General features: G+C 37.3%; 1 protein-coding gene across 1 annotated transcript in view; it reads right to left on the bottom strand.

Annotated features, from left to right (window-relative positions):
• The window catches only part of LOC306880532 (sodium/potassium/calcium exchanger 4-like), a gene marked incomplete at its 3' end in the record, with an annotated part of 43,789 nt that overhangs the window by 5,948 nt on the left and 16,012 nt on the right, over positions 1-21,829 (bottom strand). Inside the window, exons 3-11 of the mRNA XM_079434095.1 lie at positions 9,496-9,572; positions 6,271-6,345; positions 5,986-6,070; positions 5,814-5,917; positions 4,166-4,240; positions 3,825-3,850; positions 3,690-3,743; positions 3,134-3,282; positions 102-271 (exon numbers count right to left, since the gene is read on the bottom strand). Of these exons, the coding sequence (XP_079290221.1) occupies positions 102-271; positions 3,134-3,282; positions 3,690-3,743; positions 3,825-3,850; positions 4,166-4,240; positions 5,814-5,917; positions 5,986-6,070; positions 6,271-6,345; positions 9,496-9,572 (815 nt within the window). The remainder of the gene's footprint in view (positions 1-101; positions 272-3,133; positions 3,283-3,689; positions 3,744-3,824; positions 3,851-4,165; positions 4,241-5,813; positions 5,918-5,985; positions 6,071-6,270; positions 6,346-9,495; positions 9,573-21,829) is intronic.

The following is a 21,829-nucleotide window of genomic DNA, read 5'->3' as shown; positions in this document are numbered from 1 at the left end:
TAATGTTGAATATTCTATTAGAAAATGTAAATTTATTGAAATTTAGAATTTGATTTATTATTATTATTTTGCTGTTTCACAGTGTGTCTGCTCTGCCGTACCTCTGTTATAATGAGACGGCTGGCCATGCGCAGACGAGTCTTGGGTCCGAAGTGGTTTGTGACCATCACACGGAGACCGGCTTCTGGGAAACGGTAATTTGGAGGACTGGCGTTGATGATTTCATCAACCATGACCACCGAACCTCGATGGTAAACCTTACTGGACTTGACTTGAGAAAGACAAAATAAATATCCATGAAATACACAAAGAGCACACAGACTGGTTTCTTTCTTGATATTCTAAAATAGCATGTTTTATATGAGACATTTACTCCTCTATCTCAAATTATTTAGCTGCATTTTCAGAGAAGCATCATAGAAAGAGTGTGCAGTAAAAGCAGAAAGGTTTAGTAAGACTAAACAGGCAGGCAGAGTTAAACATGAAGATACCGAGGCCAGAAACAGGCAGATGAGGAATGAGGAAAGAGACAGAAGTGATGGATGAGGCAGTGACGTTACCTCTCAATCACAGATGGACCGAAGCAGGAAGAGGCAAAAGTGCTGAGATCTCAAGAGCTGGAAAACAAGGTTTCTCACACACTGGATCTGCTTTAATACAGAACCAGGAGGATGTTTCTCTCATAAAGACAAAATAAAACTAAACCAGTCGTGCTGTTCAGAGCATGTGCAATAAATGAGAAGATCAAGATGACCAAGGAATATATTTTATAAATCTAGTTCAAAACAAACACACCAAACTCAATGTCATCTTTGTTTTCATGTTGCCTGAATAATAACTTGAACTAACCCTCAAATGAAAAATAATCTGATATTTTCAAGAATAAAACCCTTACGGGTAAAAATGCCTATGAAAAGAACTTAGTATAAACAGTACAAGATTATGCCAAATTTTTAAATATGCATATTTTCTTTATTAATTCAATAATGTCACTGTATGTTTTTAATAACTTAAAAGATTATGCCAAGATACAGGATTTTGACAATTGTTTTAAAAAAAATTCCTTTTATGTTTATGTAATATATTAAAAATATTATAATTCAGTAACTGAAAACATTATTCAAGTCCCACAGTATTTCTGAATTGTTTTTAATGTTTTTTTTAATAACCTAAAAGATTATGCCAAGATATTTTGCCAAATTAAAATAATAATAATAATTTCTGCTTTTTGATAAAGCATTTATTTCTTCATTATGAGCTTCATAATTATATAATAATAATAATAAAGTGACATGATGTGACATGCAACTAATAATAATAATATAATTTCATGTCATTTATATAAACAATGTAATTCAATAAGTGAAAACATCATTCAAGTCACAGTATGTATGAATAACATTTCTCATATTATAGGCATATCCATAAAGACACTGTGATGCCACTTTCGGTTGTTTCTTGTTTGGGTGTGTGGATATGCATCTGTGTCTCTGCAGGTGTTCGGCTGATTGCTGCGTGATTGGGAACACCGGGGCGCAGGTGGGTCCTTCTCTATAAAACAGGGTTCCTCAAATCTTTCCCTGGAGGGCCAATCTGCTGCAGAGTTTAGCTCTAACCCTGATCAAACACACCTGAGCTGCTAATCAGAGTCTTCAAGATTATTAGAGAATCACAGGTAGGTGAGTTTGATCAGGGTTGGAGCTAAACTCTGCAGGAGTGGGCCTGATTTTAGGATGCCTGCTATAAAACATCTCTTTGCTCGACGGATCGGGAGTGCTGTGTCGGTTTTCCGTTTTTTTGTGCCCTGTCTCTCTGGATCGAGACGGGTTCAATAATGATCCATTTTAGGTCTGACGGTTAAATAAATTGAAATGTTTTTTAATGCAAATACACTCGTCTTCTCCTTATTTGTAATGACCCTTTTGTGGTTGCAACAAATGGGGACTCGTCTTAAACTTGTAAATTTGACTTTTGTTTTTGTTTAAAAATATTTTTGGGGATTAGTTAACTTTTTGCATTGTTTTGGATTTGTATTAATTAGGATTTATTTTGTGGAGATTGTAATATTTTTGTAATAGTTAGTCCTGGTAACTTGGTAGGCTTTCCTGTAGCTCAAATAGTAGAGCGTGGCGCTAGCAACGCCAAGGTCATGGGTTCGATTCCCAGGGAAAGCAAGAGCTGATAAAATGTAAAAACTGTAACTTGAATGCAATGTAAGTCGCTTTGGATAAAAGCATCTGTTAAATGCATAAATGTAACAGGATTGGGAAGTTTTTGTTCAAATTTATAGAAGAAACGAGTGCATTTTTGGTTGTTTAAAAAGTGTCCTTTCATCACAGCTGTATGGAATTTTTGGAAAGCCCTGGGATTGGTTTCGCTGGTAGGATTAAGGGGTATGTCAAATTGTTTTTTTAGTTCGTTTTTTTTGAGCAGATCGGTGGTTAGAGCTGAGTCTCGGGAGCACGCCGAGGTTTGAGAGAATCCCGATTTAATTGGTGGTTCTTCTCAGTTTACGGTATTTGGTGCATAAAACCCACTACTGTATGCTTGAAGATTAGGGTCTACTTGGTTAGGTTTATGTATAGTTAGGCTGTGAAACTTAATCTTCAGGGAATGTTTTTCCGTGTTTGACAGCTGTGAAGGTAAGGATTTGGATTTGAAAGAGTTTTGTATAGAATCATTGATTGAAATCGCTGTTTAGACTGTATAATTATTAAATATGACAATCGAAATAAGTGAATTTATTGAAAATCCGCAAGTTTTAAATCTGTTAACAAAAGATCAATTGATTGAAATTGCAACACATTATGATATTGTCCTTTCTACAAATGATAAAAAATTGAAAGATGATATTCAAACTGTTGTAAAAGTGGCTCTTATAAAGGAATTATGTCATTGCGGGGGAATTGATAGGCTTGCCGACTAGTGTGCTTTCTTCGGTAACTTTGACTTTTGAGCAACAAAGAGAGTTAAACCTATTACATTTCTGGCAAAGTCACTTCTTGCATGACGTTTTCTACAATATTTGTTCAAAATCTGAGGACAGGTGACCTCATACTGAGGGTGACATGGGTATGGAATTATGACTTGTGTTACACCTGTATTTTTTTAAAGCCTGTCTGTTTAGTCTTACCTGGACCCAACAGCGGCACTGACAGATCGTCCCAGTTACAGTCTAAACTGTCTTTACCGTCCTCCAGTTCACTGCCGGCGGCCGCGTTTCCATTGGCAACGTTCTTGTCTCCTTGTCTAGTGAAAAACTTCTGCATGCTTGTGTTAAATCTAATACAGACAAAAACAAAATGACAAATTATCTTCTAGAGAATTTGAATCTCTCCAGCTCTCCAAGGCTGCAATTATTTGATAATAAATACAGTAATACTGTAAAATATCATTTAAAATCATACTTTTCTATAAAATGTAATTTATTCCGGTGATGTAAATCTGACTTTCCAGCATTATTACTCCAGTCTTTAGTGTCACATGATCTTCAGAAATCATTCTAATATACTGATTTACTCAAGAAACATTTCTGATTATTATCAATGTTAAAAAACCATTGTATTTTTGAAAAAAACTTTAATGCATTTTATTTTCAGGATTCTTTGATAAATAGAAAGTTCAAAAGAACAGCATTTATTTGCAATAGTCACATTATAAATGTCTTTAGTGTGTGTGTATAAACTCACTTCATGATGAGGATATATACAGCATACATGAGCACCAGCACCAGACTCTCCCACCTGAAACACATGATCAAAACCACACGTCAGATGGAAACTTACAAAAAATCAGACAAGAGAGGAAAACGAAAACAGACTCACCACACAATCTTTTCGTCATAGATGAACTGATGTCATGTGACAAGACAAATAAAAAGATAATCAGTTAATATAATTTTAATTGAGAAAAAAATTAAGCTAAATAAATTGTAATATTCATTATTATATACTGTATATATATATATATATATATATATATATATACACACACATACAGTGGTGGCCAAAATTATTAGGACACTAATAATTATTATTATTATTAGAATTTTTAGAACAGCTAAAAAATGGTTTTAAGTCTGTTATTTCTATCTTTTGCTGTAGTGTGTCAATATGAAATATCAGTTGTTGCTTTATAACAGAGCAGATATTCATTTGAGACTCACCACGATTAGAGCAATTACAGACAATATGTAGAAGAAAGAGTCACGGAAAACAGCCCACCGAGTCAGAAAGACCACCTACAGACAAGAACACAGACTACTGTTAAATACATAACTCATGAAGATACACTGTACACTGAATATGACCTATGGTTTACAAAGAGAAAACAAAGCAAAAACGTGAAACAGAATAAAACAATAACTTCAACCTCATTATGTGCAAATATAATTCAGGCAGAGGCCTCTAGTTGTTATCTCAGAAATAAAAATGAATTTATTTTGAACTGCATTTTGTGTAAAATCCTTTTCTCATCAAATGAGTAAATAATGAACAAACAAATAATTAAACCCAAGAAAACGATAAGTTAAAGAATAAAAAATGCAATAAATTTTGAAATAAAAACGGGTCAAGGTTAAGTTGGTGTCAGAACCCTCTCAAGAAACACGGGACGAGGAGAACAGGAGATTCCAAATATTCCTTTATTGTGGAGCCAACAGATAGACGAGGCGCTTGGGGAGAGACGAACATAAATGACGTCCAATACCGGACACAGGGGCAGGGAAACACAGGGCTTATAAACACTAGGAAATCAACAGGGAAGAACAGAAACAGGTGCGGGGCAATTCAACAGGGCTGGAGACAAATGAACTAATGATGACAAATGAGGACAGAAACAGGAAGGCCAAATATGGGCACGAGAGGAGGGGGAAACAAGACACAGGACTGACAGTTGGAAGGTAAAGTCTCTTAGTGTGAAGAATATTTTAATAATCTGAAGAAACTTTTGTGTACCGCAAAAATTCCATGGACGTTAAAGAGTCTTTATGGAAACATCGATGTCAATAAAGAACCATTTTTTCAAGAATTAAGGTGTTTTTGAGGTTCTTTGGACATACATTTCTTGATGTCTCATTACAGATTTTTCATATCAGTGTTTTGGGGCTGGTTTCTTTAATGCACCATTATATATATGATTTTCTATAGATGCATCAATAAAATATTGCTCCCTTGGAAGTCTGATTCTTTTCCACGAGCTGGTTCTTTCAGACAGTTTGTTTCAATGAACTGATTCACCAACTTATGTAAACATTCAATGACGTAAAGTATATGTATTATAAGTGATATTTTTGCTCGTTTAAACCCGGAGAGACTAGTAACGTGTAGATCTGTGCTGCTCAAGCCGCAAACTGTTTCAGACGGTTCAGTCCGATTTAGTGAACTGTTCAACCAGTTCACCAAAGAGAATCGGTTCAAAAGAAAGATTCATTTGTGACCCGGACATCACTCTGGACCATTTGTCTGAGGCTCTGGATTGCAGGTGATAATGTTGTAAATAATGTTCAGTTTCTTGCACAGACTGATCGTTTTGCTTCATAAGACCTCAATGCATCGTCAGGAGCCAAGGGGATTCATTTAGTCTTGCCTGATATGCTTTTTTGACTCTAAAAAAGTGACGGTAGCCATTGACTTGCATTTTATGAATCACCAAGGACCACAGTTTCAGCTCAAAATCTTCTTCACTGTTCTACTGAAGAAAAAAAGTCACCTATATCCTTGATAGACTGAGGTTGAGTAAACTAACAGCAATTTTTTTATGTTTAGGTGAACTGTCCCTTTAAGGCTTCTGTTGGAGAAGATGCACAAACTCACCTGTCCAGCAAAGATCCCACAAACTCCGATGATGCAGAGGACATTAAAGACGGCAGAGCCCACGATCGTTCCGACTCCGACATCACCATGAGTGATGAAGACACCTGAAAACAGACACAATGAGCAAAAGTGCTGCACAAAAAGAGCAGGAACAACTATTGTGTGACTTTACCTATGACAGAGGCGAAGAGTTCGGGCGCTGAGCTCCCCGCCGCCATGAACGTGGCTCCAGCCACATCCTCGCTCAGATTCAGCTTCTGCACAACACAACAACAGCAGACGATTCACATCCAACAAAGCCTCTGGCACAAACACCGCCCAAATCTGGAGCACTATGTTTTATGAGCTTCTGAAAGCCTCAAAGTGGGTCAGAGGAAGAATAATGCAGATGCTGCTGCTCTCATTGTACCGCGGTATTACTCAGATCAACTGAGAATTCACTTCTGAACAATCCTACCTCACAGATTTTCTCAAGAGACATCACGAAGTAGTCGTCGCACACGATCGCCAGGGCCAGGAACATGTAGAGGGCCTGTAAGAAGACCACAGAAGACTGTAGAAACCTCAATTCCAAACTCACTTATTTCTCCTAAATACCAATGAGGTACACTGGGACGCACATGGAGACTTTTAATTAAGTCTCCTGCTTCTCCGATGCAGCAACAACAAAAAAAAACTCAAGATCTCAAAAGTGTCTAAAACTGAGCCAGTATACCATCGTCTGCGATCAAAAGTCAGAGATTTCAATATGAACCCAAAAATGTATCATCAAATACTCCTGGACCAAATGATCAATACTATCCACATTCATGTTTTGCTCTGTAATTTTAGGCCCAAAATAGCTATGACAGTACAGAAGTATGAATGTTTTTATTTTTTAATAATATTTACTCACAGGAAGTACCGCTGATTGCAGTTTAAGTGCATATGGCACAGCAAGGTTAAACTTACAATGTTTATCAGTGCTGTTGCTGTTGTTAACTAAAACCAACTACTGAAAATATTTTTTGTCAACTGAATTAAAGCTGAAACAACATCAAATGATGTGGCAAAAACATGGCTTAAATTTGAAAAAGGTAGAAAAACTTAAAATGTTAAATAAAATTTTACAACAAAAATGAGAAATGTTGCCTTGGTAACTAACTGAAATAAGTTTAAGAACTAAATGACTAAACCTAGAACTGTTATATAAAACTATAGATAAAAAGAAACAAGAATTTAAATTAAAAGCATAACATTGCTAAAATTAAAATAAAAACTGAAAACATAAAAATAAAAGCTAATTATATTATTAAAATATTATTAAGTACTCTAAAAGTCTGCAGATAACTTTTATTAACATATTTATTTAGTATAGAAATACTAAAATAACACTGATGTGTATAGCACTTATTTTAGTAGGACTGAAATATTCTATTATAGTTATTTAAATTAGATTTTTGTTTTTAATTTTAAAGTTTCAGTAATATTGTGTTTGTTAATTTTGTTAGTTTCTGTTATATACAATTTTAGTTCTTAGTACTTTAGTTCAGTTAAGTTTAGTTTATTTATTTTTTTAGCTATATTTATTTTATTTCAAGTAATGTACATTTTTTAATGGTTTTTGGTTTGAGTTAAAGATAATAATCCTGCTGTATATCTACTTAAAACAACACACACACACATTTAAAGGAAACTCTATTGCCCCCTTCAGTACTGCTGATTGTTTCCACCACAAAACTGTAATTATGTGCAAGCCTGCGATGCATGAACCAAATGACCTCACTGTATGTCAACTATTGACCCAGTGTGGCTCTATTCACGTCTCCTAGACTTTGTGGAGAAACGTGAAAAAACCTCAAAAAACCCCTGAGAAATGAGAGCTTCCAGAAGCCCGCTGGCCGTGTTCACCTGCCGTTTATCATGGCTGTCAGCTCCAGAACGCCGTCTCTCCTCCTCTGCATGCACAATGTGTCCTTGCTCTCCAGGCCTGACTGATCCAAACCTCTGCATTCACTGCAAAGCCTTTCCTCATCTAGCTTAATGAGCTCCTGTTTATCCACAATTTGAAGCCAAAGCAAATGCAAGCAGACACTATGATGACCTTCAGCGATGAGGATGATGATGGCATCATAACATGAGGCACGTTTGTTTACTTAGAAAGGTGATGTGCACATAAAACAGCCGAAGATTTTCCATCCTTGTAATCAAACAGGCTGTTTTAACCTCTAATTACTGACAAATGGAAAATAATAGAATAATAGAAATTAAATGTAGATATTATTTAAATGTATGTATCATTATAAATTATACATATTAATATAAATATATTATAAATAATAATAATATAAGTGATATTTAGATACATATATTTTTCAAAATCAGGAATAAAATCTGACAATAGACATTTTTGGAAAATCTGAGCAAGAAAAGTCCTGTTTAAGACACTAAAGGTGAATTTGGTTTATATTTTATATCTATATTTGATTTTATAAATATGACAATACTTTCACTACTTGATTAAACACAGTACTTTAGATTTGTTGTTTTGCATTACAAGTTTAAATGTTACGTTTAAATATGCAAATGTTTATTATATAATTAAATATGCACTAATTTTCATACAGAACAGAAATCTGAATATTAGATAAAGTCAGGTTCAAAACTCTGGTTTCATTTTGTTTACAAATTAGAGTTATTGGTATTTATTGGGGGGATTGATTTTGGGTTTGTCTTTTTATTGGTCACTAAATCAGAAAATAGTCCAAAAAAATCATTTTCACCATATTATTAGGCATAAGACGTTACATAAATCAGATGAATAATATATACACAAATCCCTCTGGGAAAAAAAAACAACAACTTCAGTTGTTCAATATAGATAAAAATAAAAGTTTGGTGTAAATAAAGATTTCTGGCTCATTTTGAGAAAACAGCCTTTAAAAATATGCATTATTAATTTAAATCTACACATGCAACTAGATACAGTTTAATAAACTAACACTTAAATGTGTTTTTTGGATATTTTCTTTCCACTAGTCTGAAGAAAGACATGTTATGGAAGCAAAATTAACCCAAAAAATTACCAGTGTCTATAAAAACTAATAAGCCAAAATAAAAACATAAAACAGCAAACGTACTAATATCCATTAGGTGATTTGCAGGTTTTGCATAAACATTTTACAGAACATAAAAAGCATCAATTCCCTTCACGAATAATTACTTTACTGTAACAAACAGCTTACATTGTAGATCATCATTCCAGACAGATATTTCCATGATCATTTCCAGCCACAGGGGGCACCAAAGGACAGAAATCCCACACATGGCACGTCGTGATTGTTTGTGTGAATGCATAATTCAGGCCTGAGCTGTGCATGATGCAAACATTAGAGCATTAGAGCGGCGGCGTTACATAACCACAGGCAGATTTTAATTGTGCTGCTCATGGCTGATGGAGTTAAATCTGGTCATATTAGCAGTGGATTAACCCACACTGAAAACAGAAAAGAGAGTAAATCACGCCGGGCAGCAGGAGTGAATGTGCATCATTACTGAGACCAAATTCACTCCTTTATACCTTTACCAAACTTCTGTGCAAAAATAACCCAGATCAAATTTCTTTCAAACTTGCAGTGATGCAATTTTCTAAATGTACTTTGCTAATCTAAGGAAAGAGAGAGAGATAAATGGACTTTCTTACCGCCATAATATGCAGCAGTACAGCACCGCTCTTCCGCTCAGCGTTGGTGAAAATATCATTGGGAAATTCACGGATGGCTGTAAAAAACACAAGCACACATTTACAGTCATGCATTTTCAACTGTTTTGGATTAAAAGCTGCAAAAAAAAAAAAATTATAATAATAAAAAAATTATGAAATCTACTTAGTTTTTTTTTGTCTTGTTTCCCATTACAAATATCTAAACAGTCTTAAATCAAGATACATTTACTTGAGAAACAAAATGACTTTTTAGATATTAAGCCTTCTTTTCTGAAAAATGTATCAAAATGTAGTGTTTTTTTCTTAAAATGAGATAAATGTAAATGTTTCTATATCTATTATATTATATCTATTAATTATTAAATCAAGATACATTTACTTGAGAAGCAAAATGATAAGGCATCAAATCTTGTTTTCTGAAAAAGGTTTATGCCTAAAACAAGAAAAATATCTACTAATGGGGTCAGAAAAATTATCTTGTATTCTCTTTGAATTAAGATTCATTTTATGAACCCACTGACTTATATTGACACATTTTTCAGAAAACGAGAGTTAATATCTTAGTCATTTTGCTTCCTAAGTAAATGTATCTTGATTTAAGAATGTTTAGACATTTACAATGGAAAACAAGAAAAAAATACATTGTAAGACATTTTTATTTTTTTTTATTTTTTTAAATGTATTTATTTAATTTTTTTTTTATTTAAGTGAAACAACATTCTGAGTTTGCATTAAAGATGTTGCCATGTGGTTGCTAAGATGTTCTGAAATGTTTTTAGAATGTTGCTTTGCGGTTGCTAGGGCATTCCTATGCAGTTTCATGGGTGTTTGCTTAACAAACTCTTTGACCTTTATCTTGGAGAGAACCGATTACAGTCTGATTCTAAGACCAGCACAATGTCCTTAGAAGCATAAAATAGTCCTTGCTGATCACAAACACTCAGACACACACACCGTCCGCAAGCAGAACTGTTTAAAGCCAGTCTGATAACGTTTTCTCATGTCGGAGATCACATCAAATTTGAGGCCTTTAATGATCTGAATACATAACAGAAACTTAAAAAAAACAAAACAGCCAAATTACATATTCTGGTTATAGAATCTTCATAATCATCACAATCGTTCCAAAACAGAAAGCTAGAGTGTAAACCAGCACATAACAGCTTGAGAAATGAAAAGTAATATGCGAGGAACAAACCAACACAAATGGCAGAAGAAGCTACAACAGACTGACGGATAAACTGAGAAAACAGAACAAATCACACAAACTGATCTGCTTCTGATGCATCTGTGTAAATATCTTGCAACATGAATATTAGATTCTGTATTTTCAGTTATTTTACTTTATGAAATCGATAACTATAAAACATGACAGGATGAGCCAGATGTCTGTTCAAAACCACTGTAATTTTTTTTTTATATATCTGATATCAAAGTAAAGCACATGAAGTGTAATGCATTAGAACAATAAACAATAAAATGTATTGATTTACAATTGGTATAATCATCTATTATACATACATCTATACTGTACTACTACTGCTACTATACTACATCTATAATCATCCCGTAATAAAAGAAAAGCTCATTTGCATAATATATTACAAAATAAGAAATCTTATAAATGTAACAAAACTGTGTTGTTTCTGCCACAGGATAAAAAAGGTCATTGTAATATTTTTTTTTTTTTTTTATCTCATAACTCTGCATTTATTTCTTGCAATTTGTCACGATTCTGATCTGTTTTTGTTTAGTTATGTCTCTGTCTACCGTCCTAGTTTATCCCATGATTATTAGTTAATTAGCTCCACACCTGTTTCTGTTCTTCCTTGATTACGTTCAGCCTTTAAAGCCTGTGTTCTCCTAGCTATTATATGTGTTACACCAGCCTGAATCGTCGTGAGTAAAGTTTATTGTTTTGGATATATCTGCCTGCCGTGTCTTGTTTACCTCTTGGGAGCACTAACGTAACAGAATTCTGACTTTTTTTAATAACTGAGAAATATAAACACAATTGTAGGAAATACACTTTGTGAAATAAAGTCAATTACCTTTTTTATTTTGTGACGAAAAAAAGGATTTGTGACAGTTTATTTCACATTTTTTGAGAAAAAACATCTGAGATAAAGTCACAATTAGTTTTTTTTTTGTTTTTGTTTATTTTGTGGAACAGTAGTACAAAACAAAAATCAGTTGTACAAATTTAAAACCCACCCCAAGCCATCCCACCCTTTGGTAGACTTAAAAAATAAATAAATAACATTAATAATAAACACATATTAATAGATAAACAAATAACAATACAATAATTTTTACAAAGATTTTAGAAAAGAAGACACAACATTAAAAGCTGAAAGCCATGAATTTACAGTTTTCACGTTAGATCCATGTATACGAGAAGTAGAGAGTTCCACTGAGATAATGTCCAACAAATACACCGTCCAGGTTCGTCTGTCCATTGTGTGAGGAGGATTCCAGCAATTGTTTTGCTGCTGTGAGAGCAGCTAACAGTCAAGATCTTTGTTGGACGGACAAGGTGAAGTCCCTAAAGTCATTCATGAAAAAATGGCGCGGAGTCAAACATATCTCAATACCCAACAAATATGATAGGTCCTGTGAGAGCTGAGTCCAAAAAAGGCGAGAGAGAGAGGGGTACTCCCAAAAAAAATGCAGAAACGTGCCTAAAACTCCTTGGGAACAGAGATTACACTTAGGAGAAGATGACAATTCATATAAAAACGTTTCATTGGGGGGAGTCACGTGACGTGTACATGAACCTAGTCGCACTTGAGTAGAGCTCCGTACGTTTGGCCTCTTTTTGCTGATTTGTTTGTTTTAAGTTTTATTCATTGGTGGTGCTTTACCTGATGGCATGCAGTCGTAAACAGCAGGAGTTGTCTCCATTGGCTTCTCCGATTAAGAAGAAATCCAAGCCACCGACCGCGAGCGATATGATGGACAAGATGGCGAACACTGTTACACACTTTGAGGACATTCTGAGAACGAGTTGACAGCGATGCGGAACGAGTTCGCTTCTCACATGTCAGTTGTTCAGTTGCTATGCTCTAAACTGGATCTTCTTACGGGGGAGATGAGAGAACAAAAGAAAGTGGTCGCAGATGACGATAGGTGCGTTGCCGCACTCGAGCAACAGGTTGTGGATTTACAGGATCACAATAGGCGCAGCAATCGGTATCTGGTCGGATTGCCTGAAGGTTCCGAAAAGGACGATCCTATGGGCTTTTTGAAAAGATTGCTACCGACGTGGCTCCTGTCTCTGGCGGGCAAAGAGATTGAAGTGGAGCGAGCGCATCACGTGTACACAAGGCTCTCTTCAGATCGCTCTAAACCACGGGTTTTCATCTTTAAACTGCTGCGGTACACGGACAGGGAGCTCATTCTGCGGGCCGCCAGACTTCATGCCCCGGTGAAAACTTCTAACGGAGCAACGCTGTCTTTCTTTCCAGATTTTTTTCCGGTCACCGCAAAAAGAAGAAGTGCATTTGCGCCAATTAGGAAGGAAATGAGAGAAGCTGGCAGAATTTTCTTCTTTATCCTGCAACGCTGAAGGTCATTCTGAATCAAGGTGAACCTAAAATGCTATATTCCCAAGAAGAAGCAATAGTTTTTCTCAGATCCCATTCATCCACCAACTCTCAGTGAACTTCAGCTGGTCATTTGCTGTCTAATTAGAGAAGAGATGCTCTAAATGTTTAGGTGACTGTCTTTCACTGTTCACTTTAATGTTCTCTTCTTAATTCATAGTTCATTGTGCATACATTATCGCTTACTGATTATGATATTTTAGTTGTTTTAGTTGTATTCTTTATCTCTGTTCTCTTTTTTCCTTTTTTAAATAGAAATACTACCTAGTCAATATGTGACTATGGGGCCAAGTGTTGGTGCTACAGTAATGTGCAGGTTTTTGTTGACGTCACGGACCATATTAAGGGGTGCTTGCAGATCAAGGTTTGTTCTTGGTTTGATCTGCCATAGTTCATGGGAATGTGTTTATGTTTTTTTGAATGGTAACAGGGAGGGTGGGGGTGGTTTAATGGTAGACTCAACTGGTTTCATTTTCAAACTTGTATTTTGTCTTATGCAGTAATTCTGTTTGATACCTATGACTGACCTTAATATTCTGAGCTCTAATATTAATGGCCTAAATGGCCCTCACAAACGTACCACCTGTATTCTCCTGTACGTTTTTCTGGATTTTTTGCGAAGAAGAAAGACTGATATAGTGTTAGTTCAAGAATCCCATTTGAAAGAGGTGGATATACGCAGGTGTAATAATAAGTTTTATGAAGTGGTATCTCACTCATCTTCAGATACTAAAACCAAGAGTGTCCTAATATTGGTGAGGAGGACTTTAAATATTATTATTTTAGAGAAAGGTTGTGATACAGACGGTAGAATAACACACATAAAAACAATAGTGGAGAATATGAATATTGTATTTCTCTCAGTTTATGCCCCTTGTAGTCCTGACCCTAATTTTTTCTTTGTTTTGTCAGCCTATCTCTTGAAGTTTTCAGATTTCAAAAATTGGATGGGTGCAGATACGAATTCTGTAATGTTGCATATCCTAGATAGATCTGGACCAAAGGAATCACTCTCAAGCTTTGTGTTCTGACAAACTTCGGCAATGTGTAACCTCATCCTCGTTGGTGGACAGTTGCCGTTTATTAAACCCTTCTGCTAAGTCTTTCGTGATGTTCGTGATGCCAATATCTGTTCCTTATCTCTGTCAGAATCAGAATTATGCAGATTATCTTTGATCCCTCGGCCATCTCGTGTCACTAGATGGCGATTTAACCCTAAATTGTTACAGGATGAAAACTTTTGCCGTCAAGTCAGAAATAAATTTTCTGAGTTTATTGAAATTAACCAAGGTCCAGTGGATGATCCTCGAACACTTTGGAATGCAGTTAAAGGATTTATAAGGAATAACTCAATTTCATATGCCTCTTTCCTTCAGAAAAACCGACACAAAAAGATAGTTGAACTGGAATCACAGCTTCAGAATCTGACTAGAGATAATCAGCGTTGTTTCTCAGACAGCACACTCAGTAAAATCATGGCGGTTAGGTCCGAACTCAATTCATTACTGAGATCCAGGGCAGAATTCCTGATTCAAAGATCCAGGCAGAATTATTATTTTCAAGGGAGTAGACCAAGCCACCTTTTATACCTAAGATTATGCAACAATGAAAAGTTTGCTAATATTTCAGCTGTGAAATCCCAATCTGGGCTCATTATGACAGACCCAAAAGACATTAATATCGTCTTTCACTCTTTTTACTCTAACCTCTATACTTCTTCTGCTGATGGTGACCCTGACTCTTTTGCATCTTTTCTGTCCAACCTTGATTTATCTAGGATGTCAGATTCAGATTCAAAATACCTGGCTGAACCGATCTCTCTTCAGGAGCTGGAGTCAGCAATTCGATCTATGAACAAGGGGAAATCCCCAGGCATAGATGGCATTCCAATCAAATTGTATACTACTTTTTGGTCGGATTTAGGCCCTCTCATGTTAGATATGATACATTTTTCAGTTACTCAAGGCTAATTTCACCCATCCATTAATATAGCTGTTATTTCTCTCTTGTTAAAAAAAGGTAAAGATCCGACTTCCTGTTCTAGTTACCGGCCACTTTCTTTGATAGGCCACTGTTCTCACAGGTGCTGTTCGCTCTAACCCATTCTTTATACATCGAGGTACTCGTCAGGGTGGCCCGCTGTCTCCTCTGTTATTTGCCCTATCCTTGGAACCCTTAGCTCAATGCATCCGTAGAGTAGCTATCGCTAGGATATACGCAAACAATACTCGGCAATGACAGAGAGGAAGTCCAAGGCTTATAAAGCGTGTGTGATTGTGTGATCAGTGAAATCAGCTGTGTGTGTCATCAGTGCAATGGATGATGGGAACTGTAGTCCAATGGTGAAGTGCCTGTAGTGTAGTGTAGTGCAAGAGTCCATGTGGTGAGCGGGTGACCTCTGAACGAATGGAAGTTCATGGCCAGGATTCGTGACACTAGATGCATGTGTTTCACGGTATATGGGAAACGTCCTCATGTTAAACTGACTACCTTACAACGATGTAGATTACATGGAGGTCTTTTTTTCCCTAATTTTAGACTGTATGCTCTGTGTTACACTATAGAATCAGCATCCATTTAATCAGAAAACAGTTTTATAAAAAGAATTTCACATTCCTTGGGAATTGAACCCATGACCTTGATGTTGTTAGTGTAAAGTATTTAATGAGCTACAGGAATAACAAAATATTTATATGTACGTATATATATATAATTCAAGATATGTTCTCTGAAAAGTCTAAATTTCTTGTTTTAAGAATGGTTAGATATTTTCACTATTTTCACAAAACAAGAGAAAAGCATGCAGTGAACTTTGTGCATTCATAGAATGTGTGTTACACTATAGAATCAGCATCCATTTAATCAGAAAACAGTTTTATAAAAAGAATTTCACAGTTCAAAACAACATATCTAGTCCACGTCTTTTATCTAACAAACTCAGAAGAGGAGGAATGAATAACTTATTCATGAATAAGTTGCTGATGCGTAAACAGAAGAGAGATTTCTAGCTCACAGCTAGAAGGACTGGAGATGGATAAATACCATCAAATATGACTAAACTCAGAATCGAATAGAAAAATGTGCTGGAAAGTTGAGCATTCAGGTTGTTTAGAGCGGTTTGAAATGCCACTTTTGACAGCATGTTTGCATGAGTCGTCCATCTGCTGCATGTTCACTTGACATCCTTTGTTCTCCAATGTTTTCCACACAGATCACTGATATCTGAAAAACAACTGAACTTCCAGAACCGAGTCGTTCAGTCTGAGCTGTCAGCACTAAAGTGGGAGACAGAAAATCTGTGTGAATGTTCGTGGCGGACTGCTTACTGCACAGCATATACTGTACACTGCCTGCTGTTATAAATAGCATGAGAAACAATGCAACAACCTCACTATGTTGCGTGTGTAATTCAGCAGACACCGTCCACTTATCATTTTCATTATTTTTCAATCACATTTTATGTAATATATCTTAACACAAATGGAATGCACCTACCATTCTCAGTGACAAATGAACAAACATAGTTTTCCAAACATCTTTTGACTGTTAAATGTTTATATTTGTAAACTGTACATATGTTATTGCATCGCTATTGCATCGCATTGCTATCAAAAAATGCAGTATATACTGCACAGTATGCAGTACACTTATTCGGTGCTGATAATTTACATGCACATTTATGCATTTGGGCAAAGCTATAAGTATTTGTTTTGTCAGTTAATGCATTCCTTGGGAATTGAACCCATGACCTTGATGTTGTTAGTGTAATGTATTTAATGAGCTACAGGAATAACACTGAGATGTGTTAAAATAAAATAAAATAAAATAAAATATGAATGAATGAATATATATATATATATATATATATTATAAATCACAGTTGTTATTGTTTTAAGGTCAAGTTGAGTCTACTGCATTGTGGAATACAATATTTTTCACAGTTTGCCCTGATTGTATTCTTCTGCACATTCTAGCAAATATTGTATGTCATTCTGGTATCCTATGCATACAGAACATTCACATACTGTGTACACCACGCATACTGCAAAAAGTACTAGCATGCTATTCCAAACACAGCTGACTTTCAGATAATCCCTGTGCAGCAGGACGTCATTATAAATTCCAGAACATGCAAAAGCAGCCCGTTCCTCACCATGAGTCAACACTGTCTCTCCTCAGCCGCCTCTAAGAATAGCAGCATATAGATTAAACTCCTGGACAGGTGAAGGTGACTTTAATGCTCAATTTCTGGCAATAGATTCATTAAGCGGCTGCTCATCAGGTGCGCTCTTAGTTTTGCAGGGAACACATCAATATTCCTTGTCTGAAAACATGATCAAGGACAGCGAAGGGATGCAATGATTAGAGCTTCATCTTAAATGCTCAATAAATCATCTGTCTGTCTGTTTTCACACTGACGATTTACATGCAACTTTATAATGTGATTAAAGCAGTCCTGTTAAACCGGAGCTCATGGAAACTGAATACTGTGATTACGTTAATGTGATTAAACTTGTAATTAGAATAACAATAATCACAGTGAAATCCAGACAGTATGAACAGAAACAGCTTTACATAACGAGGTATTGTGTTTTTACAGGTGCATTTTCAATAAAACAAAGGACACCAAGTGCACTTGAACCAGTGAACGTTTACCATTTAAAACAAATAAAAGCAGCTTTATGGTAGCATACGGTAGCATACTACCATATTATTCAATACATTTTCTGCTGTATGTAATGCATAAAAACGTCTCAGTTACGTATGTAACCCTCGTTCCCTGAAGGAGGGAACGGAGACGTCACGTCGGTGACCGACGAATTGGGATCTCGCTTAGAGAGACCAATCCACTTCGAGTGTAACTAAATGAGCCAATGCACATTGGCATGCGATTATTGCATCCAGCTGCTGCTGATCACAGTGTGAGTATAAGTAGGCAGCAGGTGCAGCGCATATTCAGGTTTTCACTGAGGAGCCAAGCCGGTGACCTGGCCGCTCATCGGTGATACATCAGGCGTGGCGACGGGACTTGACGTCTCCATTCCCTCCTTCAGGGAACGAGGGTTACATATGTAACCGAGAAGTTCCCTATCAGTCGGTCACTCCAAGTCACGTCGGTGACCGACGAATTGGGATCCCTAAAAGGGCCACAGATAATGCCCCTTCCAGTGTCCTGTGGAAGCCTCCTGCACCCCTACTTTTTGGCGCAGGTCAGGGCTTACCACAAGAAGACCAGTTACTGTTGCTATGGCACTACCCACTCAGTAAGACTGGATAACACTTGGAAACGTACCAGTTCACTTGAAACCGGAACGCTGCGGAAGCCTACCCTTCCCGAAGGAGGTTCAAAGGCACTTACGCATATGAACAACCGTTTTGGTGCATATGGAAGATTAGTGGTGATTGTAGCCTCTTGGATAATGGCAGAATGTCTGCCGGGGAAACACGGGCTCTGAGGCTATACCGTGAACTTTACACATATGGGATCCAATTAGGTCTCACATATGGAACCCAGCCCTCTACCGGTTCTCACGGATTCATCGAGTGAGGGCCTGGCGCCGGACGCTCCGCCACATCTGGCTGCCGAGGGACGGAGGAGCTCGACAGGGTCTACAGTACGGACTCTCTGGAGCAGTTTTAGAAAGCCGACCTGAAATCCGGGCCTCTCAGTGCTTCTACCCTTTTGAGGTGAGAACAAAGGAGGAGACCGGTTCCATACAAAGGCTATAGAATATAGCCCAGCTATAGGGGTCGCCCAGCCCGCAGCTCTACAAATATCTGCCAGCGAGGTGCCACGAGCCAACGCCCAGGAGGATGCAACACTTCTAGTAGAGTGGGCTCTCAACCTGAACAGGCAGGGCACACCCTGTGCCTGATAAGCCAGGGTGATGGCGTACAATATCCAGTGGGCCATCCTCTGCTTGGAGACGGCATTCCCTTCTGCCGGCTTCCGTGACAAGACAAAGAGCTGGTCTGAGGTCCTGAAGCTTCGCGTCCTGTCCACGTAGAATCTCAATGCTCGGACAGGACAAAGCAAAGCTAGGGCTGGGTCTGCCTCCTCCGAGGGCAGTGCTTGCAGGTTCACAACCTGGTCCCTGAAGGGAGTAGTGGGAACCTTGGGCACATAGCCAGGCCGGGGCCTCAGGATTACCTGGGAGTCAGCCGGCCCAAACTCTAGGCACAGAATCATCGACCGAAAATGAGTGCAGGTCCCCTACCCTCTTGATGGAGGCCAATGCCAGCAGGAGCAGAGCCTTCATTGAAAGAAACTCCAGCTCGACTGTCTGCAAAGGCTCGAAAGGGCCCTGCTGTAGTGCTCTGAGCACTAGAGACAGGTCCCAAGAGGGCAAAGAGGGGGGCTGTGGAGGATTTAGCCTTCTCGCCCCCCTAAGGAACCCGATGACAAAGTCATGCCTCCCCACCGACTTCCCTTCTACGGGGTCGTGGTTGGCAGCAATTGCAGACTTTAAGGGTGGAGGGAGACAGCCTTCGCTCCAACCCCTGCTGCAAGAAGGACAGCACGACTCTGATCGTGCTGAAAAATGGTAAGTGCATGAGTCTAAATTACACTAAATTTAATTCAGCGAGTCCAGTTACCATTGCAAGATTAAATTACTAATATTTTGAGAATAAATCAAAATTACCAACAATATGATGTTTTCGTAACTTTGACTTTATTCCTAATATATTTTGACATATTCTCAACATATTACTACTACATTCTCATAATTTCATTTCTTTTTTTTAAGCACCATTAAAACGCGGCCATACATAGATAATACCGTGTCAGAGTATGAGGTTCGGAGGGCGCTAAAGAAAGTGAACGTCAGGAAAGCAGAAAGCAGAAAACCTGATGGGATAACCGGCCGTGTTCTGAGGTCCTGCACCGATCAGCTCGCTGGTTTGTTCACTTCTATCTTTAATGAGTCCCTTGCTACCTCCGTGGTTCCCACCTCATTTAAAAAATCCGTCATAATCCCTGTGCCTAAGAACAATAAACCATCTTGCCTGAATGACTATCGCCCAGTTGCCCTCACTTCTATAGTCATGAAGGTTTTTGAGAGACCTGTAAAGAACCACATTTGCTCCTCCATACCTGATACTTTGGACCCTCTTCAGTTTGCCTATATCGCCCAAACAGATCTACGGACGATGCCATCTCTCACGTCCTCCACTCTTCCCTCACACACTTGGACAGCACCAATTTTTTTTTTTTCAATTGTTTTTATCTTTTATTTTATTTTATTATTTTTTTTTTTTCTACTTTTCTTTTTCTTAATATTTGTATACTGTACAATTGCACTGTCCATGGAGCGGACCTGACTTACATTTCACTGCTGGTTATACTCTGTATAATTGTGTATGTGACGAATAAAAATCTTGAATCTTGAATCTTGAATAATATTTCAAGAAAATGATGTTAAAAATACTATCACCTCTAGTTCATTCTTTTCATTGGACACAGTGGCTAAAGCTAACAAACTGCATTGTGGGTTACAGTAGCATGCAAAGCAGAAATTAGTGCATTGTGCACAGTATACATATTTTATGCAAGAATAGTTAAACTTTGCATATATGCAATTTCCCATAATCAATCATGAAGTGCATATTTTGTGTACAATAGTTGCAGTATGTGAACTGATCCAGTTTCCCTAAATATGTTTGTGTTTGTGAGAACGTCAGTCGTGTGTGTGAACACGTCATGCTCTCCTGAGACACACACTCATCTGTGCTCATTATGAGTTATATCACAATAGGTCAGTGTGGAGACTCACTGCTCCATTGTGTTGTGGTTAACGTTCCTCCCTCGTTCACAGACGTTTGGGCTCATCGCATTTCTCCAGCTACCAATCATCGCAGGCAATTAGCTAAGCATGACTCTCCCGTCTGAGTAGGCCGGGAAGATCGCTTCAGACTCCAGTAATGTGAAGATAAGCATCCTACATTGTGATACACGGTACGCTGAACGAGAGCCAAAGATGTCAAGATTATCAGTGAGGAAGGATGAACATGCACTTAAACAAATCATCAAATACGAACGGACGGATGATCAATAGTATGACCTTGAAGGTTTCCTCCAATGATTAGTGTTTAGGGACATTTCAGTGTCCGTGACCAGTGTCAAACCTTGCTGTGTAACTCATCCATGGGCTTGTAAGTGAAAGTCATGAGTCTGATTTCTATGGAAGCCTGTTTCCCTCACGGAATAAGAAATAATTGAGACTCTCTATCTCACAATTCTGACCGTCTTTCACACGATTCCAAGTTTACATTTCACAATTCAGACCTTCTGAGTTTATATCTCACAATTCTAAATTTATATCTCGCAATTCTGCATTATTTCTCTCAGTTCTAAGTTTGCGTCTCACAATGCTGCATTTATATGTTGCATTCTGCATTTATATATCGCAAGTTTTTATTTTGCGATTGTGAGTTTCTATATCGCAAATTCTGCATTTATATGTCACAATTCTATGCTAATATTCTGTTTATTTGTTGCAATTCTGCTTTATCGTTTATACCTCACAATTCTGTTTATTTCCTGCAATTCTGCATTTTTTATATCACAATTCTGCATTATTTCTCGCAATTTTGAGTTTATTTCTCACAACTCTGAGTTTATTTCTCAATTCTAAGTTTGTCTCTCGCAATTCTGCATTTATACATTGCAAAGGTTTTTATTTCGCAATTCTGAGTTTATTACTCAG

This window comes from Barbus barbus (genome assembly GCF_936440315.1).
Source record: "Barbus barbus genome assembly, chromosome: 14".
NCBI classification, from domain to species: domain Eukaryota; kingdom Metazoa; phylum Chordata; class Actinopteri; order Cypriniformes; family Cyprinidae; genus Barbus; species Barbus barbus.
This window is presented reverse-complemented; position numbering and strand designations above follow the sequence as displayed.